Here is a 21,678-nt window from a genome sequence, read left to right as displayed (position 1 = left end):
ACTTTCTGAAAGCTTAAAATTCTTTAATTAAGTTATTCCAACCAAACAAAACTTTAAATTAACGGACGATAAAAGAGAAGAGTAGGAGAAAGCCGGGGGAGGAAAGAAGAGAATCTATCTCTTGCTTTATACATTGTTTGGCATATTCTAATGACAATAAAATATTCTTTTTGAGTCCATCTCAATTAGTTTGAAATTAAAGTTTAATGAAACAAAAATAGGTTTTTGTTAACATGTCTCTAAACCCAAACAATCAATCACTATCAACTAATTGTAATTCATGTAAGTTATAAAAATTAAATATGAAGTTAATATAAATAACCCTTTTCCATTAATTCTTGATTTGGCTTTTAACTAAAATTTGATTTTGAAATCTTACATTTCTAACAAACTTATATAGTACACATCAAAAAACAACCATGGAGAGGACAAAGGCATTTGGTGGGTAAGATAATGTGTCCCATTCTAAAGAGTGCTTAGGCATGTGTCCAAATCAATAGAAAGAAAGTAGGTTGGTTTTTGCTTTACTCCACAACAACCTCACACTTGCTTTCCCCCCAACACAAATTATCCTTGGCTTTCCCTACCTTTTCACCTGCCCTTGGCCTCTTCACTATATCAACTTCATCTTCTTCAAGTAATAGATTGTAACACTTAAACCATAATAATCTAGGTCTTTTCAATTTTACTTCTAATTTAGAGAATAATTGTATTCGAGTCGATTGGAGTGATCATCATTGATGTGAATAACAAATCAATCTTATCTTGAATATAAAGATTAAAGGGCCATAAATGAAAACTTTGAGAAACTTATCAACTCTGTTGTAATTTTTCTCTCATGAGGGTTTCGCTTTGCACAATTATATATAGACTTGAGAATAGATTCATAAAGCTGAAAACCAGTATCTATGCATTTAAGCATAAATGAAAAATGAAGCTACAAAGTTCTGTTAAGTACACAAATACAGTTTTAACAAAAGAATACATGCTTAAATGTTATCCTATTGATTTATATTACTTTCACAAAGAATCCCAAGAGAAAAAAAAAGGGCCATACCCCACAAATATAACCAAACTATTCACAACAATATGCAACTTTAAACATCAAAATCTGTAGATACATGGTAATAGCAACAATGTTTTCACCCTGCAACTGTGACTTCAGGGGGACTCAACATCAATTCATCATCATCCTCAGTAGAATTCTTTTCAGGCATGTTGTTTCCATTCTCACACTTTGGAAGGTTCTCAGAATTCATATGGTTTTCTTCAGCTTTTTGAGGACTTCCTTCTGGGTTTTGACTCTCTGCTTCTGCAGGTTTCACTTTCGACTTGATGGTCTTTGCTTCTGTTCCAGTGGTTCGCTGTAACTGAAGCTTTGGCTGGGACTTCCTGACTGGTGTTTTTGAGGCTACAGTTTCTTTTTTGCCATTTCTCTGAATTCCTTTGGTTGAATTACTTGATTCTGGTTTCGAAGTACCTGGGCTAGTTGAGGATTGTGGGCCGAGGGAAGATCCACCACCTTCTACAGAGCTGTTCGCTGAAGCTGTTAAGCCCTTGTGCTTTCCAAGCTTTGGTGATTTTGGACGGGTGGTTGGTATCTGTAACAATAGGCAGACACAAACTTAACTTCTGTTTTCCATAGACGAAAAAGAAAATTCTGTTATATTTGTTCCCAACTTGTAATTAGAACGGAAGCAAAGAGTTCGAGTTCGACACAATTTGGCCTGAATTTGCTGATTTCATGCATCACTAGTGTTGTTTCCAACATCATATTAAGAAGTGACGATTTGGGTACGACAGAAGTTTCAGAGGATGGTGTTGTATACCAGAAGCAGAATAAATTCAAAAAAGAAGCAGAATAGGAAGCAACAAGTTTATTAGGAAACAGAAGACATGGCTCCTATGTTGGTTATGTGATGATATCTTTAATCTTCAGACAATTCTTACTTACTAGAAAAATTATAATGCATCATTTAGGCTTTTGTAACAATGCATGTAGCACAAATTAGTGGACTACAGTGGTTGATCAATCGATTGGATTTGAATCTTTTCTGCTTAATATTGAAAATTTGACAACAGATACTGCAGGAATCTAAAAAGATCCAAGAATCACATGCATATATATTAGCAAATAGCAACTTCAAATAAAGAGAAAATTAAACTCAGCATCCCTTCATGGCTAACATGAAAGTCAAATCATAGCATTGTGTTCAAAGTAGAAGCAATGAAGTTAGGAAGCCACAAAAGGCACAAGGTTCATGTTCATTTATTAACACACCAAACACACAAAGTTTGGAAGATTGCGTAGATTTAAATCAGTGTAGTCAAGAGCGCTTGCTTAAACAGTGAAGTGCAATAACAAATAGGAAAACCACTTTTAAATATGATAAGCGGAACCGTTTATTTATAAGGGAATAATTATCCCAAATTAATAAGAAAATTATGGGTAGTAGTAAGAATGTCTAGGTTTTCGAAGAGTACAATTTTGGTTTAAATCTTATGATGTAAAATAGGAATATCCCAGATGATGTTTTCTACTACTATCAGAAAATTCATGCATGCTTTACCTTTTTCAGTTCAACTTTTTGTGGAGGCTCTTTGTAGAAGCTTGGCATTGGTGTAGCCTTAAATGTCAAGCTCTTCCTCAGTTGTTTGATCTCTGCTTCCTGATTCTCCTGAGTGTCACCAAAAAGCATAAAACTTAACAAATTCTACTGGTTCAAACATAGAACAGAAAGAATAAAAGGGGAAAATAAACAAATACTACCTTTGACTTTGCCTGCAAGTTACTTTTTTCCATTTCCTTAGCATGGATCTTCTCTTCTAGCTTTGAGAAAAACTGGGGGGCAAAGGCCAAAAATAGAATTATATTTTAGATATGAATAACATTTACGAAAATGTTAACAAGTTGAAAGAAAAGTCAAGTAATGTCCATTGACAACCTCTCTCCGCTTTTCTGCACGTTCATCCAACCTAAAGGAAAAACCAGAACCGCTAGCTCTCCTTTCATGAGGAGTGGCACTTCTGATAATAATAGGGATGTCAGCACCACAAATATGTAGAATATACAATGAACTATATAGCAACAGTAATTTGAAGACAGGAATAATACGAAGTAGTTGAATGGATGTCATCGTCTTCTTTGCTTGGCATTGTGGCCGGTACATTTTGTGAATTTTGATCAGCTGACCTGCAATTACATGACAAAAAAATTATCCATTTATCTTAACTATCATTTTGATTTCAGATGAAGGGTGGGGGCACAAATGCTTCCCCTAAATATGAATTCCTTGCTACCCCTTAATGCCATTTTGAATTTTGAGACGGTCGTATCAACCAACAAAAGGGAGAAAAGATTATACGAAGTAGATTGAGGTTTTAAGTTACCCCGATATTATCTCAACTCAAATATTTTAAACTGACTTCATCAACCGATTAGAAAAGAAACAAAGAAAAGTTAATGGAGGTTGTGACTTACTCAGATACTTCAGACGGAGGGCAATTGGTGGATTTGTTCAAAGAACTTGATTTCAGTGGCTGCTGTCAACCAAGAAGACAAATGAAGTAAGGCCTTAGGAAATCAAAGCAAGAGCTACAGAGTACATTTTACAGGCACAAAATATCTTACTGCAAACTGTTGTTTGCTTGGCGCAGTTACTGAAGAAGTCCTCCTTGGAATGACTTTGCCACCATTGGCATTTGATTCCTTTGAATTCACTCCATTGGGTGCACGCTTAACAGGTTGAGTTACATGGGAAACTGAAGTGATTGATCCATTTGAAGTGACCTGACCTTTTCTACCATCATCTTGGGCATGTTTGGCCAAGGTTTTTGTTGGATGTCCATCAATGCTTTTCCTCATATTCTCAGGACGAGCTCCTCGTACTGGAAATGAAAGACTTTGAGAAAGTGATGGCTTTTGATTACGAGAAACCGAACCAGGGCCTTTCAAATTAGGTTTATCCTTGGACAGTTTATTGCTTTTTGAACCCACATTAGTTGATTCCTGAAGACACAACATGACAAGAACTATAAGAGAATATGTTCACATTTAGTAGGAAGTGCATATTACTAGTTCCAAAAAAATGGCTTGAAATAATAGCATATACAGCAGATCATACCTTCAAGGTTTTTGAGACTTTACTTTCAGAAGCATTTGGTTTGGGATTAATTGACACATCAGAAGAATGATGATCATCAGGCTTTGCAGCACGCTCAAAAGTTCCGTTGGCACTCATAGGCTCTTGACCATTAGCAGCAATTTTTTCTTCCTTCCTTGGTGCCCCAACAGATTCTTCAGGATGAGTTTCCTCAATGAAACTGTCATCCTTCAATTCAACAGCATTCTCAGACTCCATTCTTTTACAAAGTTTCACAATGAACTGCAAAATTTGCAGTAGCAATATGTCAAAATGGACCAGAAAATAAGCCTAGAAAGTTAATGACTCAATTGCTTTCCTTAAAAATTGTACTTATTATTCTATGTTGGAGAATGATCATCGAAAACTAAACCACAATTAACATTTTTAATAAGCAAATCATTTGAAAGAGTGGAGATAGCCAACCTAACATTTGATTATCAGAAACTACAATGGGCAGAAATCAAATATATTCTGAACTGAAATGGTAAAAACATCAAACATTGTTGAAAAAATAAGAGAAAAAAAAAAAAGAGCCAAAATTTAAAATCAAAATAAAGACATTCAGATACGAATTGAAAATGGGTATTCCAACAAAACATTGGAATCTTTAAATTTTCAGTCAACAAGATTAAAATCAATAAATCAAGGCCAGGCAATTAGAACATAAAACGAACGTGCAGAGAGGCTGATTTAAGAGGTCAAGATACATCAAGCACTGATCGACACTTAAAATTATTAGAGAATCAAAGGACTTGAAAAATATCCCAAATATAAGTTTCTTCAGAAAAAAAACCTCTATCAAATTTCAAAATTTAGATAATTTTCCCACACTTTCTCCGCAACCAAACAGAATCAAATGATGAAACTGCCAAAAAAATATTCACACCAAGATAAGGCAAATTAGTTTAGAAATAAAGCAAGCAAAAGGGCATTAAATCCAACATTCCAATGAGTAAAAGCATTCAAATCCCTTCGTTTTTCCTCATTGTCACAGCAACCAAACAACAAAACAAACTCTAACCAAAACTTCAAAAAAGGAAAGATCCAATAGAATCCAGCACATACCCACCAACCAAACCATAAAAAATAAGTTAAAAAAAATTTACCAAAACAATTCAGGAGTCCTGAACCAATATATACTTTCCCCAAGATTCATAAACCTAGCATTACACAGAGCGAGATAAAAAACAATGCAGCCTTAGGATGCGAAAAGTAAAGCAGACCTTGGGGAGCAGCAGAGGGGGTGAAGTTTTAACTGTTGAAAGAGACCACAGAGCAAAGGGGATAACAGAGTAATAAAGAAGTGACAAAATCTAACTGTAAAGGTATAAAGATTAAAGATTGGTGTATCTGAGCAAAGTTGTCGCTCTCTCTGGTTCGAGAAAAACAAGAGAAAGATGGCAGTGAAGACTGAAGATGGGATAAAGCTGGACGGGCATTTTTTTTGAAGATGATCATGGACTCGTTACAATGTCTGAATTGCCATTGACGTTGCTTTTTCTTTAAATATTTTTTTATTATTTAATTGAAATTTTGATTTTTTTTTTTCAAATTGAGAATTCATTCAAGAATATACTTATGGAATACAATGAAAATAGATATTTTAAAGAAAAATTTATTAATTCACCTTTAAATTTTAAAAAATATATTAAAATATCCTTTAAATTTTAAAAAAATATATTAATTAATTTTTTCATTAATTTTAATAATTAAATATTAAAAAAATTTAAAATATTTTTCATATAAAAATTAATTAATAATTTAAAATATTTTAATATATTTTTTCTTTAAATTATTATGAAAATTAAAATTTAAGTAATAGTTAAAGATAATTGAGATAATTTATAAATTACTAGATATTATTTTTAACAGCTCACTTCCTTCTAATAAATTTCTTAAAGTTCAAAATTGTGAAAAAAAAAATTAAAAATTATCTTTTGAATATATATTTTTTCCCTAAAATAAAATCAGTTCCTTTTTTTGTTTAATCTATATTAGGGAAGATTTGCAATTCATTACTTTCATGCTAAATTGGTGATTAGGAGGGTTTTCTAGGGTGTTTATCTTATGAAAATTATTTATAAGCATTTTAAAATTTATAAATTTTAATTTTTTGGGTAATTATTTATTTAATTCAAATGTTTTTCATTTAGTTGACATCTCTAATAAAAAATTTATTATAAATACATTTATCATTAAAATTATGATATAAAATATAATATTACATATAATTTTAATTAAGAATAAATTAGCAATAAATCATATAAGCATATGAAAAATACAATATAAGATTTATTATTTTTTAGCAATATTAATATAATTCATATGAAAAATGAATTGAGGGATAAATTCTTAATAGCAATACAACGAGTAAGGGTATTATGGTAAATAAAGATAAAACCAATGATTAAGCACGGCAGAAGACACTGTTTCACAACGTGGGGTGACAAACAATCATCTAAATGTGGGACCCAATATCTTACAGGTCACAGGTGGGTGTGCTTCCCTTCCCTAACTGTCAGCTGACGTGGCTAAACCTAGCAACGTGATTGGTGTCAAGTTGGAGGGCCCTCCCGTTAGCACCAGGTACCAACAACGGGGCCTGAGCTGTCACAACGTGCGTTGAAGATTGCAGCCACACCCTGGTGAGCGGGGAAAATATGAACCGTCAGATATAGAATTCCAATCATTTTCCACGTTGTGGGACCCTTTTTGTTTTGGTTGTTTTAAGATTTTGCGGGTGGCGCGTTGCATTCTTGGGCCTGCTTTGCAGCTTTCTTCTTCGGCCTGATTTGGACTTTGTTACTTGAATCCGCCCACCATCTCCGGCCGCCAGTCTCCATCTCCAAGTTTTTTTATTTGGTAGAATTGATATACTATCTCCGTCTCGTGACAACTGTAATTTTAAAAAATAGATTTTTATTTTAAATTATTTATAATTTTAAAATTTTAAAATTGTATTAATTGTTATTTTTAATATAATTTTTAAATAATTAAATATTAATATGTGAAAAAAATATCCATTTCAAAATTTTTTAAATAAATTACTATTTTTTTAAAATTAAGACTATTAATTAATTTTATTGATCTAAATATATAAATTTTAAATTAGAGATATTATATAATAGAAAGTAATATAATTAATTAAGTTTATTAATTTTTATTATATATTTCAATTGAGATAGAGTTTCAATTTTTAAAATATTTTAGATACAAATTAGTTAAAATCTATTTGTAAATTCAAACGTAATTGAAAATTATAGAATAAATTATAAAATAATTGTAGAATTTTAAGAAACATTACAGTTTAATTTTTATATTTACAAAATAAAACATTTAGGCTATTTATCCCTCTCACAGACATGCTTTGAATTTAACATGATTTAAGAATTCCTGTAAATTTATGTATGATTTTAATTTTTATTAAAATAAAATTTTTATAAAATTTTAAAAATTAAATCTTACTCAAAACCTCAATCCTTCCGCTTCAAATATTTTTTTTAATTATTAAATAAAATAATTCAAACATTCCTGAAAAATTATATTTATATATTAAATTTTATTTCTTAAATAATAAAGTCAAAATTTTAAAATTAATAATAATTTTAATCAATTGACTGAATTAAATTTAAAAAAATTAACAGTAAATAATAATATAATTCTTAATATCTTATTTTATTAATAAAATAGTTCTTTAAATAAAAATTTTATTTTAATCATATTCTTATTTATCATTTTTAAATTAATATATCATTTTCTTTTTAATAATTAAAAAATTATAAAAATTAATTTTTATATAAAATTTCACATATTTTAAAGTTTTATTAACAATTACTATGATAATAAAATAGTTTTTTTAATTTAAATTTAGAAGTTTTTTTTTTTAGTTCTTGAAACTTATATATATCAAAATCGATATTATTGAGTATTAACAGGATCATCTATATTTCATTTTCAATAATATTTAAAATCATATACATAAGTTTTAAGAGCTAAACAAATAGATATTAACAAAATTAATTTAAAAATATTATTTGATGCTAATATGTGTTAATAAAAATAAATATATTTTCAATTTAATCTAGAATTAATTTTCACCATGTTTAAATCACTTTGAAGATAATATATAGAACTCTAATCGAATCGAATCGAAGTGAATTTTTAATAATTTCAGATTCGATTAAAAAATAAATTTTAAATTTTAAATTCGAATTCGAACTCGATTTATAAAATAAATATTCAACTCAAATTTAATTCGAATTCGATTCATAATAAATATGTTTATTACATTAACAAGTCAACTCAAACTCCACACAAAAAGTTAGAATTTGAGTTTATTTGGTCTCAAATTAAATTTAAATTATAAAATTATTAAAAAATTTTTAAATTAAATTTTTTATTTAATTAAAATTTATCAAACTCAAAATTAATAAAACATAATGCAGAAGGATTGTACGTTTAAAAAAAATCAAAATTTTCTATTCCCTTTCAATTTTTAATGTGAAATTGGTATTCGCAAATGAATTTGTTTACAAATTTATTCACGAACTTGTTCGTGAGTATGTTCACGAGTCAGTTTGCAAGCTTGTTTATAAACTTGAAAACGAGCCAAATACTACTAAACTCAAACTTGATTTGTTTATTAAACGAGTCTAGAAAATGAGCTCGAGCTCGACTCGTTTTCTAAACGAGGCGAATCCGATCGAACTTTTATTGAATCGAGTCCCGAATAGTTTAATTCGTTTACACTTCTAATAATATAATATAATTAAAAAAAGACATAGTATGATCCTTATAATTTTATTTAATTAATAAATAATCATTTAAACTATAAGTTACCATTAACATTTAAATTTAATTTAGTTCATTTGATAAAATTGTGACTAATATTATTATTAAAGAAATAAAATTTAGGACATAAATGTGATTTTTTATAAATATTTAAATTATTTTATCCAATATATTTTTTTTCTTACAATTTTTCAAAATTATTTTCTTTTTTATAATGAATATGACGATGATGGAATAATTGCATAGCTAGATATATACAAATTTAATTGGTAGACTCAAATTTAAATTTCTACTCTCCCGATTTCTCTATTTAAAAAAAATGGGAAAATTAATTGTTAAAAAAGAAAAAAAAAGGATTTTCACACTACAATAATTGTAAAAAACGCTTGTAAAATCTGGATATGAATTCAAATTTCTATTTCAATAGAATTACAAATCTAGGAAGTTACAATGGAAAAAATCCAACAACAAAAAAAAAAACTCACAGCTTGTGTCAACAAACTTGCAATGCCTCTCTAAAGCCAACACTGAAACTTCTATGTTGTCGTCCGTTCTTACCCATTTGCATCATGTCCACAAACTCATTGTAATCTATCCGACCATCCTGATAAATATAACAGAAACCTCAATTAATTAAACCTGCAAATCTTTTCTGAACTTGGGTATTATGACCTGCAAGTTGGAAGAAAAAAAAAATAATGGGGTCATTTGGAAGATTATAGTGCTCACATTGTCCTGATCAACTTCTCTTATCATTTCTTCCAACTGAACATCCTCCATGCCGAATTCGCTACAAGCTTGTTGCAGTTCATCTAGAGTTATATAGCCACTGCCATCTTTGTCAAAGTATGAGAAAGCTGCAAATAGATGATCTTCCTTTTCTACTTTGTTTAGATGCAATGTGGCAGCTATGAACTCCCCATAGTCTATTGTCCCACTATTATCAATATCAGCCTGCAATTTCATATATGCATCACAACTAGATATTTGATTCTTGGACCAGATGAAATTTCAAGCTTTCATCCTTATCAATGCATTGCACATACTACAACTAAGTGGAAATCCATAGGCATATTGAATAAAAAATTTTGAGAATGGATTAGGAGTTTGAACATAAAGATGGTCTTTTTTATTTTCATGAATGAATTTGATGATCTGATTGCTTCTTACCGCCTGCATTAGGTCATAAATTTCAGAGTCATTGAGATTAGCACCAAATCTCTTTAGTCCCACTTTGAGTTCTTCGAAAGTAATTTGACCACTGCCATCTGTGTCTATCATCTTAAACATTTCTGTTAACCCAGCAATTTCTTCTTCAGAGAGGTTCTCAGCAATAATCTACAGGCAATGGATGTAAAATAAGAAAAAGAACTTGAATTCTTCATTTGTAATATCACACAATTTGCAGTGAAGTTTCAAATGTAACTGATCAAATGAACTAGGAGCTAGCTTTTTCCGAGCGTATTGCAGCAAAAGCAAACTTACTCTAAGAGCCATTTTCTTAAGCTTGTTCATTGCAGAAAACTGCTTCAAGCGAGATAAAACTGCAGGATCAAGAGGCTTATCAGGAGCAACCCCATCATCCCGAACCCAAGGGTGACCTGCAGGGAATCGAAGTAATCATTAACAGTTGTTAAGAAGGTATCATCAATTCACCACATAGTTGCAGAAGAACTTCAAAGTTCAATGATAGAATACAAGCCATCACAAGTTCAGTTCATAGTGCTGTCAGGTTCCCTGGCACACTATATTACATCGGCTTACGCATTTCCCTGGCATTCTTTCTTTCTTCCCCATTGTCATTTGCAGCAGCAAACATTGCCAATTTTAACAAAGACAAGAAAGCACATTTACATAAGACCTCATGCCTCTAATTCTCAGGAGAGTTGGCCTACCATAACTTTTACCGAGTCAAATAATTTTATGAAAAGAATGAGCAAAATATGGAGGATAAAAAGAGCAAAGAAACATTAGTATTGGTATACTATAACTTACAAAGAACTTCATGTGCAGTAATTCGTTGCTTGGGGTCCCTGACAAGCATTCTCGTAACCAAATCCTTTGCACTTTCAGAGATGTTAGGCCATGGATCTGATACGAAATCCAACTCACCATTCAGTACCTCGTCAAATATGCCTTGCTCAGTTTCTGCATCACAAGGGTAGAAAGAAAGCACAAGAGCAGAAAATTTAAATTCCTTGAATTGGAGGAAGATATTAATGAATGGAATATGAAGTAAAACACTAAGAAACATGTACGTTGATCAAAGAAACAGGCAACTGAAAGATCTTACCAGCCCAGAATGGAGGTACCCCACTTAAGAGAATGTAAACCATAACTCCAGCACTCCAAACATCTGCTTCATGACCATACCATTTCTTCAGAACTTCAGGTGCCACATAGTATGGGCTTCCAACCACATCAGTAAATGTCTCCCCTGAAATTAAGGAACATTCATAATTAACTATGCAAATCAGAGTTAAGTGAACAACATTTTTTGCATTTAAGTCATGTACTCAAGTTATGTAGCTATGTAACAGCATAGTTTGATGATTGAAGGCTGAAAAATTTCATAGTTGACCAATAAAATTTTTTTGCTACACCCTAGGGATCAATATCTATATCTTGCTTAAGATCAACATCTTATCATCTTTTCCTCTTCATTGTTATTTATTAATGGATCAGCAAATATGCAAAGAGTTGTCATATCTCAGAAGAAAATTAGGAAATGGAGGCACTAAGCTTATTAGAAAGGTGGTAATCGGAGAATTAAGCCAAAGTAATAAACCTAAAGAAATAAAATACTTGTAAAGGAGGAAGGGCACCCAAAACATACCGGGCTTGAAAAACACTGATAATCCAAAGTCTATTGCTTTGAGAGGTGAGTCCTCCTCTTCATTGACAAAGAGAAAATTCTCAGGCTTCAAATCTCTATGCATGACTCCCAAAGAATGGCAAGCTTCTATAACACCAACTATAATCTTAGTGAGTTGAGCTGCCTTTTTTTCCGTGTAATGACCTCGCGTAATAATCCTGTCAAAGAGCTCACCTCCAGCACACAATTCCATCACAACATGAACTGCCACTGCATCTTCATACGCCTCTTTGATCGATACAACATTAGGATGGCCTGACAAGTGATGCATTATCTGAATTTCTCTCCTCACATCCTCAACGTCATCTGGTGTTGTTAGTTTCCTTTTGGCAATGGATTTGCAAGCATACTGTTTCCCTGTCCCTTTCTCCACACAAAGAAAAGTTGTTCCAAATTGCCCATGTCCAAGCTTCCTTCCCAAGCTGTAGTACTCTTTCAAATTACCTGTTTTCACTCTCAATACCGACTCTGCTTGAAGTCCTGCACTAGATAATCTCTTAACATTATGGGGTTTTCTTGGTCCTGGGGACACTGCTGGTTTTTCTTCTTCTTTGTGTGTTATTGGCTGTGCTGGTGTACTGTCTTCCCTGTGATAAGAGACCTCTGATGATTCGGTCTCTTCCTTTGGCTTTGGGGGTGATGGTACTTGATGAGTCTCCTCCTTAGCTGGTCCAGTCTCCTCCTCGTGTTCTGGCTGTAATGGTGATTGTTTAGGCGTAGCTTCTGGCTGAAATGGTGATTGTTTAGGCGTAGCTTCTGGCTGAAATGGTGATTGTTTAGGCGTAGCTTCTGGCTGAAATGGTGATTGTTTAGGCGTAGCTTCTGGCTGTAATGGCGATTCTTTAGTCTCTTCCTTGGGTTCTGGTGGCAGTGGTGCTGATTTAATCTGTAATGGCGATTCTTTAGTCTCTTCCTTGGGTTCTGGTGGCAATGGTGCTGATTTAATCTGTAATGGCGATTCTTTAGTCTCTTCCTTGGGTTCTGGTGGCAATGGTGCTGATTTAATCTCAACAATCTCTTCTTCTTTAGTCTCTTCCTTGGGTTCTGGTGGCAATGGTGCTGATTTAATCTCAACAATCTCTTCTTCTTTAGTCTCTTCCTTGGGTTCTGGTGGCAATGGTTCTGATTTAATCTCAACAATCTCTTCCTTAGTTATCTTCATTTGCTCCGGGGGCTCTTGTGGAGCTTGTAAAACATCTTGTGGCTCTTTATTCACAGGGTCACCTTCAATGCCTTCTCCTGTAGGATGAGTAATCTGGCCATTCGTTGGTCGCATCCACCAACCCCTTGATCCAACACAATTATTTCCCATTTTAAACTACTAAAATCTCTTCTTCTCAAAGATATAACAAAACCCCATTGATTTTCTCACTAAAGGGCGTTTGATTTTGAAGTGAACGCATCAAAATGAAGTGTTCACTCAATCCAATAAATACCATTTCAACTATCAAAGATTTATATAAATCTTCTACGTTTCCTGCCAATTTCTTATAAACAACCACCCCCAGAAACCACCGCAAACCCAGTAATGGTTCTTAAAACTTAATTATCCTCCACAAATATTATATATTTCTTCAAACAATCAACGAAATTCCCATAATATAAACAATCTCTAAATTTGACAGATTCTGCATCCAATCAACAGCTAATGCGAAAATAAAAAAGAATAGACCAGGTCTGGTCTCAGGGAAATGAAGGATGATGGCGATGGTTTTCCTAATATTCGAGGAAATGGATATTCTGGCTAAATGGGATTTGCAAAGGAAATAATAAAATTTGAAGGAGGGTTTAGGATTCCCTCATTTTCTCGCGTATTGGAAATGAAACAACGAAAATGAAAGAAAAAGGTGAGAGGGAAAAGAAAGAGAAGACCGGTTTTTTCTGTTGGAAAGTTTCAAAACGCGTTTGATCTTTTGTTATGTGTATTGCATATATAATAGAATCACGGTATGAATTTTTTTAAGGTGGGTCCACCGAGAGATGGATGGCTGAGATTGGAATTTTCTGTTTGATTCGGTTGTTGAATTTGGATAACATCAAGAGCTATAGCAGTTGTTTTTTTTCTTGTGCCGGCGACGGCCCGGTAGTCAAGTCCTATTTTATTAAAAGGGAATATATATATATAATAACTAAATAGATAAAAAATAAGAATAATTGAATTTTTTAGAATAACATATTTTTTCTTTAATTTTATTTAAATATTTAATTTTAAAATTAATGAAAATCCAAAAAAATAAAATTGAATTTTACGTGGATTCAATTCATTTAGCATAACTATTAACCATTGAAATTTACAAAGTGAAATTATTTAATTTACCTTCATGCAGGTATAAAAATTAATAGTTATATTTTTGTAAATATTAGGCCTTAAATATTAATAACAAAAATAGTAAAATGTCAATTAATAGTTTGCGTAAAAATTAGTCTTTTGCTCGTGATTGTGTAAATATTAAAATTTTTTATATTATTATTACATAATATTTTTTTCATATAAATTCACTTTTTTTATTAAGAGAAGAAAAATATTTACTTTAAAATTTTAAATTCAAAATAATAATTAAATATAAATTTATATATTATCAATCTTAATTATAATAAAAAAAATAAAAATTTTAATATTTATTATCATATATTATTAATATCTAATATGGTATCATCATTGTGGTGGAGAAGAGAATCGTCTGTTTTATTATAATATCTTTTAAGTATGTTAATTTATTGAATACTAAACTTCATATATTAATTATGTTATATAAATACTACGCTATAACGACTAAAACGACTTCATGTGATATAAATGTATTTTACTATTGAAAAACAAAATAGAGTGATATTTTTAAAAACATTTAAATGACTTATTGTCGAATTTTAATTTAATTAAAATGATTGAATTGATTATTGAGAATTATATAATTATATTAGATGTTAAGAAAATAATAAGAAATAAAAACTTTAAGATATGAGTTATTTAAAATTATAACAAAAAACTGTGTGAAACATTTATGAAATAGAAATTGTGTTAGTAAATTTTATATCGAAAACTGTTAATTTTAAATAATTTAAATTAAAATTAGTTAATTAGCTATAATTAAAATAATAATTTAAAATTAAGTTATAATTAACAAATATCAAAAAATTTTAAATTTTTATTATAAAATTTTAATTACTCCAATAATATTAAATAGAATATTAATATCAATAATATCAAATAAAATATTAAGTCATATTATGTTAGTTACCGTATCAGCGATTTCTCATTTTAATTTTAATTATGAGTTAAAATTAATATTAAAATTTTAAATTAAATTAAAAATTGATAAAATGTTAAAAATTTGAATTTTTAGACATTTAAACCAAAAAATTAAAGAGTTTAATTTATAAAATAAGATGGAAATTGCGATCAGCCAAGTTGAAGGCTTGAAGCGACGTAGATGGCTTTTCTTTCCAACGTAAAGCCTGCGGCTGCGGGTGGTTGGTGGAGTCTGGACAAATGGATCGTAAAGCAATCACGATTCTGTGTGGAATTTATAAACGCCCATACCACTAGACTTTTCCTTTTGTCATTTCCCATTTCTATTACTTTTCAACACATAATTTCTTCTTTTTTCTTAAAAAATAAATACAGCATAGTTCTTCGCTGAAGACTAATTACACATCAATATTCACAACTTATAAATAATTTAATATCACTTTCCTTCGCATCATTTCAAGCCGCTCCTCCATTTTCATACCTTACCTGAACATGAGAAAATTATTTTAAACAGCTCTCTCATTTTCATTTATGAATAAACAACATGCATTTTCAACAAATAAGATTATTTCTAATCTTATTCATTATCATATATCTGCATTTCCACCGCATTCTCCACCATACCTTAAATGTCCTGCATACACTTCAAAATGTATTCTTAAAGTACCAATATTGTTAAAATTGTTGTTTTGTTATTTAGTGTGGATGTTGCAGAACATCTCATAAACGGCTTGCCACGTGACAAAAATACCATCAAATAGAATATCAACACAAATCAATAACCAGCTAATCAATGTTTATATTTCTGTTAAGTTTAAACGAATTGTAATCATCCTTAATCTCAACTTAGGTATGAGAATCAAATTTGCAAGTCCACATTCAAGTACCGACTTTATATTTTAACAAGTCATTTAAAAAGGATGGAAATAACGAAAAAAAAAATCTACTACACCAAGGCAATTTATCAGCAAACTAATTCAAACGTCTCTGGCCAAACCAGAAAGATCAATATCACCTGCGTCAGGCTTCCTTTGCTTAGGAGAAGGATCACCTTTTTTAGGATAGTCTTCAACAGGTATCCCTCGTCTCATAGATGGTGAGGACGATGGCTTGTCCTTATGCAAGTCCCCAAAAACATCGAAAAAGCTACTCCTCATCTGTTCAGCTGCTTCAAAAAATCGATTGATGCCATCGAGGAAGTGATGCTCAATGCCTTCAACATCACTTCGAAGACCCGGGAAGCTAAATGGTGAGTTATCAAATTGGCCTACCGAGGAAGACCCTTTAACCATCACATCTGTGACATCATCTTCAGTGTACTCCTTGTTGGACTTCAGCACCTCGACAGGCCTAATTGAAGCAGACAATAAATAAGAATCAAACTAAGTGGGAAAGGGGGTGAGCTCTTGCACACTCGTATTTTGAGAAAATTGAAACTTTGTGAAAAAACAGGGAAAAAAAGAAGAAGTAAGCTTTCAATTAAGGGTTTTAAGAAAGATAAATTTGCTAGTAAGATCTCTATTGTTTGCTACTCATATGCATATGTATCAGTTCGACAAAGAGAAATGAATTAACTGGGGCACCGAATAGGGTCATGATTCATGAATCAACTCTTATAAGAACTCTGATAATTCTAGACCCAGTTTTACAATTTTCCCAATAATGCATGTGATAGTATTATAACAAGCAATGATGATTTCAGAATCCCCTTGCCAAAATTAAGCTATTACACGATATGGAAATGATCTGGAGAGTGGGCCAATAAGACAACTACGCAAAACTTCACTGGAGTAATAAGGCTGACTGAAAATGGTGATACAAAGATGCAGAAATTCTTGCTGCAACAACACACTTCAAACTATAATCAAAGACAAAATAAAGGTCAGTTATCAAATTCTAAAATATAACAGTTTCATCTCATTTGGGAAGAGTTGTAATTTATCACTTAAAAAAAAAAATTCAAAAGAAACTCACTCTAGTCAGTCTGTTCAAATTTCAAGTACACTCCATATTTGACAAACTGTACCTTCACATTAATTCAAAAGAGAAAAACCCCAACCATTCGAAGTATGGTTTTAAATAAAGGCTGTTATGATACATGATGGCCGTTATATATAGGTTTTTGACCTTCTCGCTACTGTTAAACCATTACTAAAAGGTGAGAAAATTTTCTTTCTATAACAGCCGTTTGACCGCTATATAACATTAAGGGCTGTTATTTATTGTTAACGGTAACGGACTGTTGCCTAATTTTTTTTAGGCCATATGGGGGCAAGAACTCATTTTTTTTCCTACAGATTGGGAAGTTTTATGATGTTGCATCTTACTTTCCTCAAATTTCCATCAAAAGTTAAATATCTACCTATAAATGTCTCACTTCTTTTCTCTTCAGCTAAAATCATCCACTATCTTTCTAGTTCTACACATTTATACTTTAAAAAATTTGAGTAATTTGTCTTTATTTTTTGCCTTTTTTTACTCATTTGTTAAAGAAAATAATATTGGATGCCAAATTCTTTTTGTCAAATTTAGATTATGAAGAATTATTTCTTACCATCTATATTATCTATATTATTATAGAGCTATAAATTAACTATTGTTATTTGATGTATTAACACATAATATTTGATAGGGTATCTTAATTATATTCATAGCTTTAAATATCTCTTCATTTCAAGAATTTTGCACTTTTTTTTTTAATTTGCATAGCAATAGACTGTTACAATTATACTACAGCCATTGCAGGTTTGTTTCTGTCACCTAGGACCATGATCACAATTTAAATCCATGATTTGAAGCCTAGTGTCATTTTTGCCAATCATAATAATTTGTTCCATATTTCAGTAAATGATGCATTTATTCACCTAGCCCAAAACAATTTTGTTTGTACTACCTTCAAAATCTGAATATTACTCACTATAATTTCAATTAAATGACAGTGTTATGCCAGTTGCATAAATGCATCCCGAGTCTAAATCATCCTTTTCACTATTCAAAATGCTGCACTGCCCTTCTATAGATATAACTTCCTTGACCTCAAAGACATTATGTAAGATGTGTTGGACTTTCAATTATCCAAATAAAGCACTTCCAATCCATGCATTGCAGAACCAGCCAAAACAAAAAAGGGCAAAATCTTGCAGCTTCAGCAACTAGTTCTTTGATCCTCTACTTCTCTAGTTCTCTCTGAGAAACTGAGAGACAGACGCAAAGAAGAATATTGCCTGTCAAATGGTCTACCATTTGACCTCATATGAAATGAAAGTGTCACATTGCAACTGAGCTAAATGAAGATAGTAAATCTAAAACCCAAGTACCTGGGAGGCAGTCATGCATGCACTAAACAAAGAGCAAGAAAGAAGAAATAAAAGGATAAACATGGATCCAAGATTAGATATCTAAGAAGTTTGTAACTGACAAAATTGATGGACATGGCTAAATGGTAGATATCCTCATGAAGGAGAAAAACACAAACTAAATACCCCTTAAGTCATCAAATGAAAACAGAAAAAGCAAACATCAAATAAACAAATGCCTAAACGGTAAACGCTATCTAACCACTTGAGTGATCCAATACAGCTCTGGAGTTCCTAAATGCAGGTGGCACTAATTGTAGCAGATTGATGTAAACAATAAGATAATGACTGATTCTCATCAAAGTTATCAAAAAACCATAGCAAACCATACAACTCCAAAATAGAAAAACCAACCTCTCAACCATTCCTGCCCAAATGCTTTTATTGACACTCGCACAAATCATTTCATTTGTTCCAAACCAAGATGCTCTCTCAATTTTGATTGATTGCTTATTAGAACTAACCTGGGCTACCTACTAACAACTTAATCTTTATAATCTGAATATGCAAAGCCCTTATGCAAGATGTTCCGTTACATGCCATGACTGATGAGCAAATTTTCGTCATAGATCAGCAACATACCTTTTATGGTTATCCCTAGCCTATCCAAAAAGTTGAATATATATCTATCAGAAAATTCTTTCTGCTTCTGATTTAGCCAGTCATCTTATTTATTTATCAAATATCGTTTCCAAAATGTCCGGTGCTACCCAATATAGATTCTTTCTCTTCCTCATGTTAATAAAGATAAATTCATTCCCTCCCTAGAACACCTAGAGAAGTCTAAATGCTCAATTGAAGCAAATATACTTAGCCAAAGATAAAACGTAATTAAATAAAAATAACTAGTAAATGTGTGCGTGTTAAAATCAGGAATAAACCTGGAATTCCAAAAACGAAGATCAAATAACCAAAAAAAATCCTAATATAATCCGAATTCATACTTCAGAAATCAACACAGAGAGCTAAAAATAAAATTCCAATAGAACACCAATAATCCAGAGAAAAATAGACATCTCACTCTCCAAGGCACTCTCTGAGAATCTCCTCAGTTTTCTCGCACTTCCTCACGAACTTTCCAGGTTCCACCTCTTCTGTCTTGCACATAGACTTCACCACCTTCCTTGTGGAGCATGGCTTCCCAGAGGATGAATCAGGGCTTTTCCAATATTCGCTAGTTTCACCGGCAGGCGACGAAGAATTGAGCTCGTCTGGCTCGTCGTCTCTCCAAACCCATCCCATGGCTCGTTTCTAGTTACAAGTAGTGGCTTCTCGCAAAATCCACAATCTGCTTTTTGTTTGGGCAAGACGTTCTCTCCGTTATTTATACCCCACACTTGCTCGTCTGTACCAGACTATAGACGAGCAGCTAATGGACGCTTTTTCAATGAAAACCTTTTATTTTTTGAAAAATTATTATTTAATTTTTATAATATAAAAAATTTTAATGATTAATTTTTTACTTTAAAAAATAAATTAAAATGGGATAAATTTTTAAAAATAATGTTAATTAGTTAAGTATTAAAAAAATTTAAAATATTTCCTATATAAAAAAAATTAATTAGTATATATTTTTATAAAATTAAATCATTAACTAATAAATTTTTTTATATAAACTAAATAGTTAAATTTTAGTTAAATTAATAAAAAATTAATTAGTTAATTTTTTAATATATTAAAATATTTTAATAAATTTTTAAAATTAAAAAAATAATACATTTTTTCAAATTATAAAAACTTAAAATTTTCTATTTTAAAAACTAATTAAATATGGAAATAGGTACACTCTTATGAGGACAAATAAGTCTAATTTTTTTTTCAAATAAACTCACAACTATGCATTAAAGGGCAAACAAATCATAACATATTTAAATATTAATTTTTAATAATAAATATTATTTTCATAATTTTTTAAATGTTAAATATTATTTTTGAAGAGTTAAAGAAATTTTAGAAATAAATATATTTGATTGTTAATAATTATTGAAATAATATTTTAATATTTATATTATAAAAATAAAATTTTATTACTAAAATAATTAATATTTTAATATAAAAATAAGTCTAATTAAATCTCTTATATTTTTATTCAAATACCAAATAAATTTAATTCAATTATTTTATTCACGTAAAGGTTAAATAAATTTTAATTTAACAAAATACTATTTTTTAATAATAAAATATTTATTTTGTAATTTAAAATATTAAAATATTAAAATTTTATTTAATGTAAAAATTTTAAAAATATATAAAAAACAGTAAATAATTTTTAAAATATTAAATTTTTAATATTTATTTAATGTAAAAATTTTAAAAATATATAAAAACAGTAAATAATTTTTAAAATTAAGCCAATGTAAAAATTATTTTATCATTAAAAATAATATTATATTAAATTAAATATTTAATTATTAAATAAAAATATAAGAGTTTAAATAGATTTATGGTCATTTTAATATATTTAGGCTTATTTAATCATTCATAAAACGATGTGGACTTATAAAACTAAAAAAATTAAAATTAAATTTATTTAATGCTTAATAAAAAAAATATAGGGAAATGTAGATTTATTTCCCATTAAATGTACCATGTTTGGAAAGGGGAAAGAGGATGCGACTGCCCTTTCTTATTTAAAATTTTTTTTTTTAAAATAAAAATAAAAAAAAAATTTTAAAAATAAAATCTAAAATATTAAATTTATTCAAACGACAGTTGACACCATATTAAATCCGTGAATACTATCATTTTTCCAAATTTTATTACACTTTAAAAATGTAATAAGAGAAAAAGTAAACAAGTTTCTTTTTTCTTTTTTTACTCTTTTTTCTTCCCCCACATATGAATTAACCCTTTCTATATATATATATATATATATATATATATATATATATATATATATATATATATATATATATATATATATATATATATATATATATATATATATATATATATTTATTATTAATTCCCTTTACTCTTATCATTGGCTTTCCCTTTATATTATTTACACTATTCTAAAGTTTTAAGAGTGACGAACCCAACATTTATATCTAAGAAATAAAAATAATATTTATATTATATTTAGAGAAAAAATATATTTATATTTACAAGTAAAAATATTTATTAAGATCAAAGAGTTTGGATTCATATCTCTCCTTCTCATATAGTTTTTTTAATAACTTGAGTCAATGATATTTCTCATTTTTTTTAAAAAAAAAAAACACAATATTTATATTTAGTAAAATCAAAGTATACATTTAA

General features: G+C 30.1%; 3 protein-coding genes across 6 annotated transcripts; all 3 read right to left on the bottom strand.

The window, feature by feature from the left end:
* Positions 1–887: 887 nt before the first annotated feature.
* Positions 888–5,610, bottom strand: LOC110621271 (protein WVD2-like 4). 4 transcript variants are annotated; one of them, XM_021765482.2, is made up of 9 exons: positions 5,252–5,610; positions 4,125–4,385; positions 3,632–4,009; positions 3,482–3,543; positions 3,116–3,193; positions 2,946–3,027; positions 2,771–2,842; positions 2,571–2,678; positions 888–1,601 (listed from the first exon to the last, which is right to left on the bottom strand). In XM_021765482.2, the coding sequence occupies exons 2-9, from the start codon at positions 4,359–4,361 to the stop codon at positions 1,143–1,145; spliced, it is 1,476 nt and encodes a 491-aa protein (XP_021621174.1). In that variant the 5' UTR covers positions 4,362–4,385; positions 5,252–5,610; the 3' UTR covers positions 888–1,142. The 4 variants fall into 4 exon arrangements, with proteins under 4 accessions (XP_021621174.1, XP_043815233.1, XP_021621173.1 ...); XM_043959298.1 differs by having other exon boundaries at positions 2,946–3,024; positions 5,369–5,610; XM_021765481.2 differs by having other exon boundaries at positions 5,369–5,609.
* Positions 5,611–9,311: 3,701 nt separating this feature from the next.
* LOC110620152 (calcium-dependent protein kinase 26) lies at positions 9,312–13,719 on the bottom strand. Its single transcript, XM_021763756.2, has 7 exons — positions 11,773–13,719; positions 11,230–11,373; positions 10,932–11,084; positions 10,422–10,537; positions 10,107–10,274; positions 9,666–9,890; positions 9,312–9,540 (listed from the first exon to the last, which is right to left on the bottom strand). Exons 1-7 carry the CDS (start codon positions 13,121–13,123, stop codon positions 9,430–9,432), a joined length of 2,268 nt encoding a protein of 755 aa, XP_021619448.1. The 5' UTR covers positions 13,124–13,719; the 3' UTR covers positions 9,312–9,429.
* A 2,121-nt stretch (positions 13,720–15,840) lies between these two features.
* On the bottom strand, positions 15,841–19,727 carry LOC110621006 (fra a 1-associated protein). Its single transcript, XM_021764996.2, has 2 exons — positions 19,439–19,727; positions 15,841–16,411 (listed from the first exon to the last, which is right to left on the bottom strand). Exons 1-2 carry the CDS (start codon positions 19,657–19,659, stop codon positions 16,039–16,041), a joined length of 594 nt encoding a protein of 197 aa, XP_021620688.1. The 5' UTR covers positions 19,660–19,727; the 3' UTR covers positions 15,841–16,038.
* Positions 19,728–21,678: the final 1,951 nt, after the last annotated feature.

The sequence above is a fragment of the Manihot esculenta genome, chromosome 8, assembly GCF_001659605.2.
Source record: "Manihot esculenta cultivar AM560-2 chromosome 8, M.esculenta_v8, whole genome shotgun sequence".
Taxonomy (NCBI): Eukaryota; Viridiplantae; Streptophyta; class Magnoliopsida; order Malpighiales; family Euphorbiaceae; genus Manihot; species Manihot esculenta.
The sequence above is the reverse complement of the archived record's forward strand: the minus strand, read 5'-3'. Positions and strand labels throughout refer to the sequence as shown.